This window comes from Podarcis erhardii (assembly GCF_964252035.2).
Source record: "Podarcis erhardii genome assembly, contig: HAP1_SCAFFOLD_540, whole genome shotgun sequence".
Lineage (NCBI taxonomy): Eukaryota > Metazoa > Chordata > Lepidosauria > Squamata > Lacertidae > Podarcis > Podarcis erhardii.
The window spans coordinates 20997-33379 of record NW_028292917.1 but is presented as its reverse complement, the minus strand read 5'-3'; the positions used below and the strand labels follow the sequence as shown (position 1 = coordinate 33379).

The 12383-nt window shown below is 43.6% G+C and overlaps 1 protein-coding gene across 1 annotated transcript in view; it reads left to right on the top strand.

The window, feature by feature from the left end:
* Positions 1 to 203: 203 nt before the first annotated feature.
* Positions 204 to 12383, top strand: part of LOC309334351 (uncharacterized protein) — a gene marked incomplete at its 5' end in the record, with an annotated part of 30807 nt that continues 18627 nt past the window's right edge. The window contains 4 exons of the mRNA XM_081882334.1: positions 204 to 350; positions 1309 to 1410; positions 5938 to 6015; positions 7096 to 7221. Of these exons, the coding sequence (XP_081738460.1) occupies positions 204 to 350; positions 1309 to 1410; positions 5938 to 6015; positions 7096 to 7221 (453 nt within the window). The remainder of the gene's footprint in view (positions 351 to 1308; positions 1411 to 5937; positions 6016 to 7095; positions 7222 to 12383) is intronic.

Sequence of the window (12383 nt, the reverse complement as noted above, 5' to 3'; positions counted from 1 at the left end):
GGTTCAATACATCGCATCTCAAGTAGAGCTGGGAATGTTCCCTGCCTGAATCCCTGAATATCTTCTGCCAGCCAGTGTTGGCAGTACTGAACTAGGTGAACCCAATGCTCTGACCCAGTATAAGACAGCTTCCTATGTTGTTAGGTACTGGCAGATTGGGGATTTAACTAATGTTACATCTTGTAATGGGATTGTTCAATAAGAGTGTCAGTTATTTAAGATTAAGAACCTTAATTCTGCCTTGCCCCTTATTTCTGAATGTTTTCCTTGTGAATTCTCTCATGCTTGTTTCATCGTTGTGATTTTCGTTTACAAACTTTATTTCACAGAGTTGCCAATTCCAGATGAAGGTGGGTCTAGTATCTATTTGCCTGCTTGCTATTATTTGAACTAACCCCATTAGCCTTGGCATTCTCCTTCAATAGCTGGATTTAAGCAACGGTAACTTCCTGTCTAGAACGGTGTTGCTTAGAGGCCTTCCGTAACCCACGCAGAGCTGCGTTCCTCTTAACCAGGCAATTGCTTGCATGCAACTGACTTGCTACTTCCTCTTTGAGATCAAAAGAATTCATATGACCTGCTTGCTCATAAGATTATTGCATACACTGCATGAAAACCTTAGGCATGACCCCTTGGAATATTCTCTGGTGTCTGGTGTAATATAGCCTAGATGCTGCCTCCACCATAGGAACTCCTTACCTGCCTACCTGTTCACCCACCCAGTCTGCTACCCTGCTATTTCTATGAACTGAATCAGAGACCCCAGAGTTGCATGTCCCAGGCAGACATCCTTTTAGGAGTTGTGCCTGTGTCTCAAGAGTTGGAATGAATGAATGAATCTTTATTTGTGTCAGCCATCAGCCATAGCAACAAAACAGGAATGCAATATACAAAGAACAGAAATCAAAAGTCTATGGTATAAAAGACACTTTAGGGTCCTCAATCAGCAGCCAAATAGTGGATCTTCTGATGGCCCCAGCTCAAAACCTGGCAGCCTTTGCTGTCCTCTGCTCCTCTTGACCTGCCAAGAGGAAGGAGACTGGCAGTGGTTGGGTGACCCGGAATGGACAATAAAAGAGGGGTGAGAATCTCATTCCTCAAGTCTTTATAAAGAGTGCAGACCAGATAGCAAAATTCATGTGAAATGGCTGTTTTAGGGGTTTTTCGAAGTCTCCAATGGAGTAATATATTTTGCATTCCTTTCTATGGGAAAGCACACCTTGGTTTTGGAATGCTTTGGTTTCCGGAACAGATTCAGTTTGAGAACTTAAATCTACCCTGTGCTAAAGTAATAATTCCTTTTTTCAGGCAGCAAGCGCTCTACCTCCTCAGCAAACCTTAAGCAAGCGGAAACTGTCATCAATAAGCGCCTTTCATCCTCAGCAGCACGTCTGAATTCTCTCAGCAAGGGTGAGTTATGTTTGCAAAACAGCAACAACATAGTATGCTTTTCCATCTTTACACCTCTTCGTGATATTTTGGCCTTAAATTCCCTTTTTTGACTCAATTTGTTAACCCAGCGGACAGTGCATATCTCCACCCATTGGTTGCTGGATGTGACAAGGTCCCTTAGAACAGAAGAGTCATGGTAGACACTTTGCAGACCCCCTCAGTTCTGGAATTCAGAAAGCCAAATTATTACCCCTGATTTCTCTGGTTTGCCAGAAGCGGCTTAGTCATGCTGGCCACATGACCGGCTGTACGCCGGCTCCCTCGGCCAATAAAGCGAGATGAGCGCCGGAACCCCAGAGTCAGGCACGACTGGACCTAATGGTCAGGGGTCCCTTTACCTTTACCTTTATTTACAACATAGTCCACAACAACTCATACATACAAACAAACCCACCACCATTGACAATTTAATTATCAAAATTAAACTCCTATCCTCTTACACAAAGATAACATAAAAATAAAAGACTTCCTTTATCCTGTAAATGGCCTCCTTATTTACTTCTTGTATGCTATTTCTTTTGTATGGGATTATTACAATTTTTCCTAATTATGACTTTAAAAACCACAAAGTCTCCTGTAGAAATTAATCGAAACAAGTCCAGGTGTATATTTTGGGGCACTTTTGGGGAAAGTATTCTCTGCATTTTCCCCATTCTTTTTGGAATTCTTATCTGGATTGTCCCCTAATCGTCTCTGTTAATCTGGCCAATTCAGCATAATCTAATAATTTATCCTGCCATTCCTTTTTTGTTGCCACCTACTCTTCCATACTAACCCATCAGGATTTGCATGCTGTCAATCACAAGCACTTCCATTTGACCCATGACTTATGTACTGTGTTTTTCCGTGTATAAGTCTCCTGAGCCCCTGACAATATGACTATATTTTCCCCCAAATTTTTGAAGTTTAAAATTGGGGGTAGTCTTGTACACAGAATGTTGCCATTCATTATTTCTTCATTTTGGGCTCAAAAAAGAGGGGTCATCTTATACATGGGGGTGTCTTCTACACGGAAAAGGACAGTAGTCAGGTGTCTGAAAATTGGTGGCGGTTTTCCCCCCCTTTCCTTTTTTTTCCTTTTCCTTTTTTTAAAAATTTTTTTTATTTAAATAATACAGCAAAAATAGAACAACAGAAAAAAATGAAATGAAATTGAGAGAAGAAAAAACACAGTTCAAAAACATTGAAAACAAATATTTTTCACTCCATAAGACGCACCTAGTTTTTAGAGGAGGAAAACAAGAAAAAAAATATTCTGAACGAAACAGTGGACGTATGATTTTTGTGGTGAATGCTGTGGCCACAGACATGTGATTTGACAGTGAGTTTGAAGTAGCCCAATGCAAAAATCCTGAGAATCCTTGTGGATCCGTTCTTTGTAAACACGTTTCTGTGCCATTGCAGCCCCAGGCAACAGTGGGTGCGTGATTTTTTTGGTTCAGGCTGTAGCCATGGATATGCTATGTGATCTGATGGTGAATTTGGGGTGGCCCAATACAAAAATCCTGAGGATTCATGTGGATCCGTGCTTTGTAATCAGGTTTTTGCACCATTGCAGCCCCACAAAAAAGTGGATGCGTGATTTTTTTGGTGCAGGCTATAGCCATGGACATGTTACGTGATCTGATGGTGAATTTGAAGTGACCCAATGTAAAAATCCTGAGGATCCCCCCTCCCAGGCAGCCTCCTTTATCGCGTCCCTTATCTCTTTCCCTTATCGCTTACCAATCAGCTGCTTCCTTTCAACACCCCCTTCTCTCTTGTTTGCCTTAGTGTCTTTTCCTCAGCTGGAGCAGTTTTTTGCTCCTCCTTTTCTTCTAATTTCTCTCCTCATTGCTTTAGTCTTCCTGTCTCCTCTCCTTGCAAGTTTGCTGTCTTTACCTCCCCCCCTCACAGGCAGCCTCCTTTATCGTTAGCGTCCCTTATCTCGCTCCCCAATCACTTGCCAATCAGCGGCTTTGTTTCAACACCCACTTCCCTCTTTCAAAAAAAAGAGCATGATCTGCTTTTTGACCCTGGGCAATTCAGCTCCAGGGACCACGCATTCGCCCCATAAGACGCACAGACATTTCCCCTTACATTTTAGGAAGAAAAAAGTGCGTCCTATGGAGCAAAAAATACGGTACATGTTGTATAGTACTCCCCCCACCCACCCATAGCTTCCCTCTGCTACAATTCGACTTCTTTAAATCACTGTCTGCACATTTATCCTTGCATTCTCTGATCCTGCTGCTAGCATCCCCAGCCGGTCATTACACAAAGTCTAAAGTAGCACGGCAAAGAGAGCAGCCATATCATGCATACAGTTTGCAACGTACTTCTGTCCGTACACCCAATTATTCTCTGCTGTATTGTGTGAGGTTTTCTCACATAGAGTCAGATTCCCTCAACTGTTTACTATTAAAAATGATTTATGTACATCTCCCGTCCTGAGACTTTCTAGATTTCACAGACAGCAGGCAAGGTTGTGCATGGGCTGCACAAGTTCATACTTCATGACCACATATGGTCATGTTAACCTCCACCTGCAGAAGAGAATTACAGAGTCAGATCTAGTTATCTTGATTTGTGATAATGGTTCTTTGATTCTAAATATGGCTGATTCTCAGTCATAAGAATAGAAGAACAGACTTGCTGGATCAGACCAATGACCCATCTATTAACAACAACAACAACAACAACAACAACAACAACAACAACAACAACAACAACAACAATAGTATAACAACAACAATAGTATAATAATAATTTATTATTTATACCCCGGCCATCTGACTGGGTTTCCCCAGCCACTCTGGGCGGCTCCCAGTTGAATATTAAAAACACAATACAGCATGAAACATGAAAAACTTCCCTAAACAGGGCTGCCTTCAGAAGTCTTTTGAAAGTAAGATAGTTGCTTATCACCTTGACATCTGGTGGGAGGGTGTTCCACAGGGTGGGCACCACCATCGAGCCACAGAGGAAGGTTTCCTTTTGGGAAGAATGAAATCCAATGAAATCCTTGTTTACAGAAAAGTTCAGCCTGCCTCGCCAGCATCCTCTTAATACACTTTGAATTGGGCTCAGAAACGTACGGGGAGCCAATGCAGGTCTCTCAAGACTGGTGTTATATGGTCTCAGCGGTCCCAGTCCCCAGTCTGGCTGCCGCATTCTGAATTAGTTGCAGTTTTTGGGTCACCTTCCAAGGCAGACCCATGTAGAGTGCATGACAGTAGTCCAAGCGGGAGATAACCAGAGCATGCGCCACTCTGGGCAGGTAGGGTCTCATCCTGCGTCCCAGATGGAGCTGCGCTGGACACAGAATGGACCTGTGCCTCCTTTGGTCCAAGATCACCCCCAGGCTGCGCAGCTGGTCCTTCAGGGGCACAGTTGCCCCATTCAGGACCAGGGAGTCAAACCATAATGTAATATAAACAAACTCCAGTTTCCTGAGTTGGATTTAACAGCAGACTGGTTTCCTTAAAATTTGAAGTGAAATCTTCTGGTCTCGTGGCCATGACAGAGAGGAAGGGGTGTGTGCCTGTCAGCCTCGAATGGGAAGTCATTGACTTCTGAACTGTTTAGGGAAGTTTTTAATTATTGATGTTTTAATGTATTTTTACTCTTTTGTTGGAAGCCGCCAGGAGTGGCTGGGGAAACCCAGCCAGACAGTTGGGATAGAAATAATAAATTATTATTATTATTAATGAACTGGGCCTGAGTCTGTGCTGGGGAAACCCAGCCAGATGGGCGGGGTATAAATAAAAACTGATGATGATGATGATGATGAACTGGGCCTAAGTCTGGGCAGATGGTTCATTCTCTACGTGCTGTAATTGCACTGAGCCCCCCTGTTACTGTTATTTTGTGGGATTGGACCTAGGAAGTTGCCTTCCCCGCAATCAGACCATTGGCCCGTCTAAGTCAATACTGTTCATACTAACTAGCGGTAGTTCCTTGCGATTTCAGATAGCGGTCTTTCCAGCCCTACCTGGAAACCCCCAGGGGTTGACCCTGGGGTGTTCTCTACATGTGAAGTATCGTATTTTTCTGTGTATAAGATGACCCCTCTTTTTTGAGACCAAAATGAAGAAATCATGGATGGCAACATTCCGTGTATAAGACGACCCCCAATTTTAAACCTTAAAAAAATTGGGGGAAATACAGTAGATTTTCTACCATTGGGATACTGACCTCTTCCGCACAAGACTGTATTTGTGAAATAGAGCATTAACAAAGCTAATTAGGGTTGTAGCCAATTAGAAAGGGTAGTTCACAGGCCCTGTCAATAAAAAAAAAGTGGTTGAGAAATTTCCACCCAGCAATAATTGCTTTCTGAATTAATCGAGAATGTGCTTCCTCTTTCCATCTATGTGGAGTTTTATACACATTGCAATTCAGATTGAAGAGCGTAATCATCTTCTGTCAATCTTCGTAATTGGCTTGATTGATATACATGCTACTATATGCAAAGCTAATCGTGGCACAATTTTATCCTTGCAGGCTCAACTAAAAGAAGTTCTTCGTTAAACAGACTGAATAACAAAGTTCCTCCGAATTCTGAGCAGCCAGAATCCAAAGGTTTGCAAGCAGAGCAGAAAGGTGCAAAAAACAGATTTCCGCCCAGCCCGAAAAACAGGAGAAGTGGGAAAATTGGTTGCTAATGAAAGCCGTTTTTTAAATAAACTCTGGTCTTATTGCTAAGAATACAGTGGTACCTCTCGGGTTAAGAACTTAATTTGTTCCGGAGGTCTGTTCTTAACCTGAAACTGTTCTTAACCTGAAGCACCACTTTAGCTAATGAGTCCTCCCGCTGCCGCTGCGCAATTTCTGTTCTTATCCTGAAGCAAAGTTCTTAACCCGAGGTTAGCGGAGTCTGTAACCTGAAGTGTCTGTAACCTGAGGTACCACTGTGTTTAATATTCAAATATAACAGTAATCCACTGTTAATGTAAAGCGCGCTAATCCACCAGGATCTTTGCCTACATTAACTACATTAAGACGAAAAAGAAATGTGCAGGCATACTTAATGTCAGGGGCACATAAGCTCTGACACTTAACATCAGTGGAGTTTCCGCAGGAGGACTGTATGTCTGTCATTTGTGCACTAGCAGTGCAGGATGGCTGAAAAACAGATTTTAAAAACATGTATTTTTACCTGTTCCTTGCTTTGATATAAATTGGGCTTTAAAATTTTAAAATTATTGAGCTTCCCTTAAGAATACCGTGTTTTAAATCATATGTGAGTGTAGTCCATGGGTAGGCAAACTAAGGCCCGGGGGCCGGATCCAGCCCATTCGCCTTCTTAATCCGGCCCGTGGGCGGTCCGGGAATCAGCGTGTTTTGACATGAGTAGAATGTGTCCTTTAATTTAAAATGCATCTCTGGGTGATTTGTGGGGCATAAGAATTTGTTCATTCCCCCCCCCACCAAAAAAAAATCTAATCCGGCCTCCCACAAGCTCTGAGGGACAGTGGACCGGCCCCCTTCTGAAAAAGTTTGCTGACCCCTGGTGTAGGCTCTCACTGTCTCTCCATGATGTTCTTTCTTTCTAAATGCACTTTGACTTGCGATAGTCTCCCATACTTTGCTTCATTAGGCTGCTTGCTTTGTTTTTGGATTTTCTGTTGCAATCCTCTTTGGTTTCTTCCCGCCCTCCAGCTCGCCGTTCCCAGGTCAGTCCTCTGGAGAGCAATGTGCTCAGCCGCCTGCTTACCCCCACCCAGGCCTCCCTAGCTAGGAGTAAAAGTGCCGCCACTTTATCAGCTGATGGCCAAGATCCCTCAGGTAACAGGGCACCAGGGTGGATAAAAATCAATGATTTTTAACACATATGATGTGTTAGGAGTGGTGTATCTGGCCAATGCGCTTATTAAACCTCTCCTTCCAACTCAGTGAAAGATATAGCAAGGACAGACAAAAGGGGTTCACCGTAGAAACATCAAAATGAGAGGAAAACCTAATCTAGGCACCCCCAAACTCTGCCCTCCAGCTGTTTTGGGACTACAACTCCCATCATTCTTAGCTCACAGGACCAGAGGTCAGGGATGATGGAAATTGTAGTCCCAAAACAGCTGGAAGGCCAAGTTTGGGGGTGCCTGGTCTAAAAAAAACTCAAACGTTTGTCGGAGATGTTAAAAACGGGGAGGGTACTTTCAAGCCTATGTGGTAGGACTGTGTGAGGACATGAGAATTTGGGGGTATAATCTATAACGAGGAAGGACATGCTGTGGAAGTTGAGGTTTGACAGCTGTTCCTCTTCAGGGCAGAACGGAAGGGCAGACTTTCTCCGCATACACAGAATAGCAGACTGGGAGTCTTAGCCTAGGTAGACAAAATTCGTCCCTGTGTCTTTGGATGCACTCACATCCAGCCCACTTTGCAGAACATGGGACATACTGTGGTACCTTGGTTCTCAAACACCTTGTTTCCCAAACGCCGAAAACCCAGAAGGAAGTGTTCTGGTTTTCAAACATTTTTCAGAAGCCGAACATCAAATTCAGCTGTCGGCTACTCTGGGGCGCTTGCGCCAATCGGAAGCCGTGCCTTGGTTTTTGAACATTTTGGAAAGTCAAACGGACTTTCGGAACAGATGAAGTTTGGCACTTTTTTTTTTTGCTCTTTATTTGGCTTTGATGCTTTTTCGGTTGATTTGTTTTTGTGACCGTGTGGAGCCTAGTTCAGCTACTGATGGATTGATTGTGTGACTGTGGAAATAGATAGAAGCCCCCCCATCCAAACAGTGACTTTAGCTACGGATGGATGGATGGATGGATGGATGGATTGTGTGACTGCGGAAATGGATCAAAGCCCCCCATCCAAACAATGACTATCGTCAGTGCAGGTCAGAAAAAAATTACTATATTTTTCTGTGTATAAGACACCCCCTATTTTGGGGGACTCCAAATTAAGAAAATGGGGGGGAGATTGTATCTGTGTATAGGACAACCCCCCATTTTTGCATGAATTTTCAAATAAATAAACCCTAGTCTTACACACAGAAAAGTACAGTAATTTTAATTTTTATCACCTACCATGCTGTTTTATTTCTTTTATAGTACAGTACATTGCTTACTGCTTTCATTTGATGATTCAGTGGTCCTGTTAGATAGCAAAATTCATGTGAAATGGCTGTTTTTAGGGGTTGTTTTTCAAAGCCTGGAACATGTTAATTTGTTTTTCATTCCTCTCTATGGGAAAGAGCGCCTTGGTTTTCGAACACTTTTGTTTTGGAACCGATTTCCAGAACAGATTCAGTTTGAAAACCAAGGGACCACTGTATTAGCACAGCAACCCTTCCAGGCCCAGTGTGACACATGCTACTGCAATGGCGAGTGGGATTTGCCCGTGCACCTGGCATCATGGAACCGGGCTGTCACAAGCCAAGTTGAGTACAGTGGTACCATCTGGCCTGGGGCGGGGCCTGAAGCCTCACAAGGACTGCTTGCTGCCTGCTGCCCAGGAGGACTCCCCTGAGTGAGTGCCTGAGGGCCCTGCTCTTGCCACTTACCACCTGGCCCAGGGCGGGGCCTGACAGGCCTCACTAGGACAGTTGCTGTTACTGCCGGAGGGGCACAGAGTGTTTTTAAAATGTTTTTTTTTAAAAAAATAAAAATCTTTGGGATTTTTTGTATGTGGGGGGTGGGGGTGGGATGGATGTATGGTTGGGCTTGGGGAATTTTTTTATTTTTATTTTGATGTTTTTGTAATTTTTACATTTTTTTTGTTTGTATTGTTTTATTGGTTTTGTTTGTTTGTTTAAGGTGTTATTTTGTTCTTAGGGGGAGGGGTCAGGGCTGCCGGGGAGTGGGCCCCAGCCCACAAAATGGCTGGGGCATGTTCCACAGGGGGGGATGCACTGGGACAACCGATCTCAGTGATCACGGGTAGGAGGAGGAGTTACGCTAAGACTAGACCATGTCATTACAGAGGGGGCAGGTTTAGTCGTTGTCTGAGGACTATTCCTGCCTCCGGGTCTGGTCCTGACCGGATGGATACTAGAATCAGCAAGGGATACCCACATGACCTGAAGGTGTTGCTGTGCAATGCCAGGTCAATGATTCATAAGACCACTGCCATCCATGACTTGATCATGAATGGAGGACCTGACCTGGCATGTGTAACAGAGACTTGGTTGGAGGAAGCAGATGGGCCTGTCCTTGCCGCTGCTTGATTCATAAGACCATCTGAAAGAGGTGGTTATTAAACCGCTTCTTAAAAAACCATCTTTAGATGCGGCCACAATGGCCAACTATCGCCCAGTCTCAAATCTTCCATTCTTGGGCAAGGTGATTGAGCGAGCGGTTGCCGAACAACTCCAGGCACGCCTGGAAGAAGCGGACCATTTGGATCCCTTCCAAATGGAAGGGCCTCATCATGGGACTGAAACTGCCTTGGTCGCACTGGTTAATGATCTCCGGCTGGCTAGGGACAAAGGTGAGAGCTGTTTCCTAGTTCTGCTGGATCTCTCAGCGGCGTTTGATACCATCGACCATAACATCCTTCTGGACCATCTTGAGGGGCTGGGAGCTGGGGGCACTGTCATACAGTGGTTCCGCTCCTTCCTCCTGGGTCGTGTTCAGAAAGTGGTGGGGGGCGATGAGTGTTCAGACCCCTGGGCTCTCACTTGTAGGGTACCTCAGGGTTCTGTCCTCTCCCCCATGCTTTTCAACATTTACATGCAGCCGCTGGGAGAGATCATCAGGAGGTTTGGGCTGGGTGTTCATCAGTATGCGGATGATACCCAGCTCTACCTCTCTTTTAAATCGGAACCAGTGAAGGCGGTGAAGATCCTGTGTGAGTGTCTGGAGGCGGTTGGAGGATGGATGGCGGCTAACAGATTGAGGTTGAATCCTGACAAGACAGAAGTACTGTTTTTGGGGGACAGGAGGCGGGCAGGTGTGGAGGATTCCCTGGTCCTGAATGGAGTAACTGTGCCCCTGAAGGACCAGGTGCGCAGCCTGGGAGTCATTTTGGACTCACAGCTGTCCATGGGGGCACAGGTCAAATCTGTGTCCAGGGCAGCTGTTTACCAGCTCCATCTGGTACGTAGGCTGAGACCCTATCTGCTTGCGGACTGTCTCGCCAGAGTGGTGCATGCTCTGGTTATCTCGCGCTTGGACTACTGCAATGCACTCTATGTGGGGCTACCTTTGAAGGTGACTCGGAAACTACAACTAATCCAGAATGCGGCAGCTAGACTGGTGACTGGGGGCGGCCGCCGAGACCATATAACACCGGTCTTGAAAGACCTACATTGGCTCCCAGAACGTTTCCGAGGACAATTCAAAGTGTTGGTGCTGACCTTTAAAGTCCTAAATGACCTCGGTCCAGTATACTTGAAGGAGCGTCTCCACCCACATCATTCTGCCCGGACGCTGAGGTCCAGCGCCAAGGGCCTTCTGGCGGTTTCCTCATTGCGGGAAGCAAAGCTACAGGGAACCAGGCAGAGGGCCTTCTCGGTAGTGGCGCCCGCCCTGTGGAACGCCCTTCCAGCAGATGTCAAAGCGATAAACAACTACCTGACATTCAGAAGACATCTTAAGGCAGCCCTGTTCAGGGAAGTTTTTCACGTGTAATTTTACTGTATTTTTTGTTTCTATGGAAGCCGCCCAGAGTGGCTGGGGAGGCCCAGCCAGATGGGCGGGGTATAAATAATAATTTAATTTAATTTAATTTAATTTAATTTAATTATTTTATTTTATTTTATTTTATTTTATTTTATTTTATTTTATTTTATTTATTTTATTTTATTTTATTTTATTTTATTTTATTTTATTTTATATTTTATTTTATATTTTATTTTATTTTATATTTTATTTTATATTTTATATTTTATTTTATTTTATTTTATTTTATTTTATTTTATTTTATTTTATTTTATTTTATTTTATTTTATTTTATTTTATTTTATTTTATTTTATTTTATTTTATTTTATTTTATTTTATTTTATTTTATTTTTACCCCGCCCATCTGGCTGGGTTTCCCCAGCCACCCTGGGTTCCTCCCAACCAAGTATTAAAAACACATTAAACAGCATTAAACATTAAAAACTTCCCTAAACCTTGGTTCTCAGACTTAAAGCGTTCTGGAAGTCTGTTCCAAAACAATCCATCCATCCGTAGCTAAATTCATTGTTTGGATGCGGGGCTTTTATCCATTTCTGCAGTCACACAATCAGTCCATCTGGAGCTGAACTGGGTTCACGCAGTCACAAAAACAAATCAACTGAAAAAGCCTTTAAAAAAAACAAAAATGCCCAAAGAAGAGCAAAAACAAAACGCTAAACTTCACCCATTCCAGAAGTACAAATGTTCAAAACCAAGGCGTGGCTTCTCATTGGCGCAGGCGCCCCAGAAATAATCGCTGACAGCCATGTCGGACCTTCGGCTTCCGAAAAACGTCCGGAAACCAGAACGCTTCCTACCGGGTTTTGGCAGTTGAGAACCGAGGCATTCGAGAATCAAGGGACCACTGTACTGCAGCTAGACCTGCTGCTGGAAATTTGAAAATCTGTGTTCTTTCTGGGACACTGGTGAAAATCCCTTGTGGGAACCATATTGGACCTGTGTGCCAGGGAGGTACAAATCACATGCCTACACGGCAGCAGATTTTGCCCGAATTCCTTTTGCTTCCATAAGAAACTGGAATGCCTTCCCTTATACCCCTTTCCCCCCGCCACATTGCATTTCAAACACAGCTGCTATGTTGTTTTCTTAACCAGGGTGGATAAAAATCAATGATTTTAAAAAATAAATAAATAAAATAATTTTTTTTATTTGAATCGGATTATTTTGATTTAAATCAGATTTTTTAAATGAAAGGCTTTTGGAGTATATAACCTTACTAAAGATTTTCTATTTGAGTTACATTATAGTCCAAAGGCTGTTCATCAGGAAAGAAGGATTTGTTTTAAGATTTTCATGTGTGCTAAAACTCAGTCTTAAAA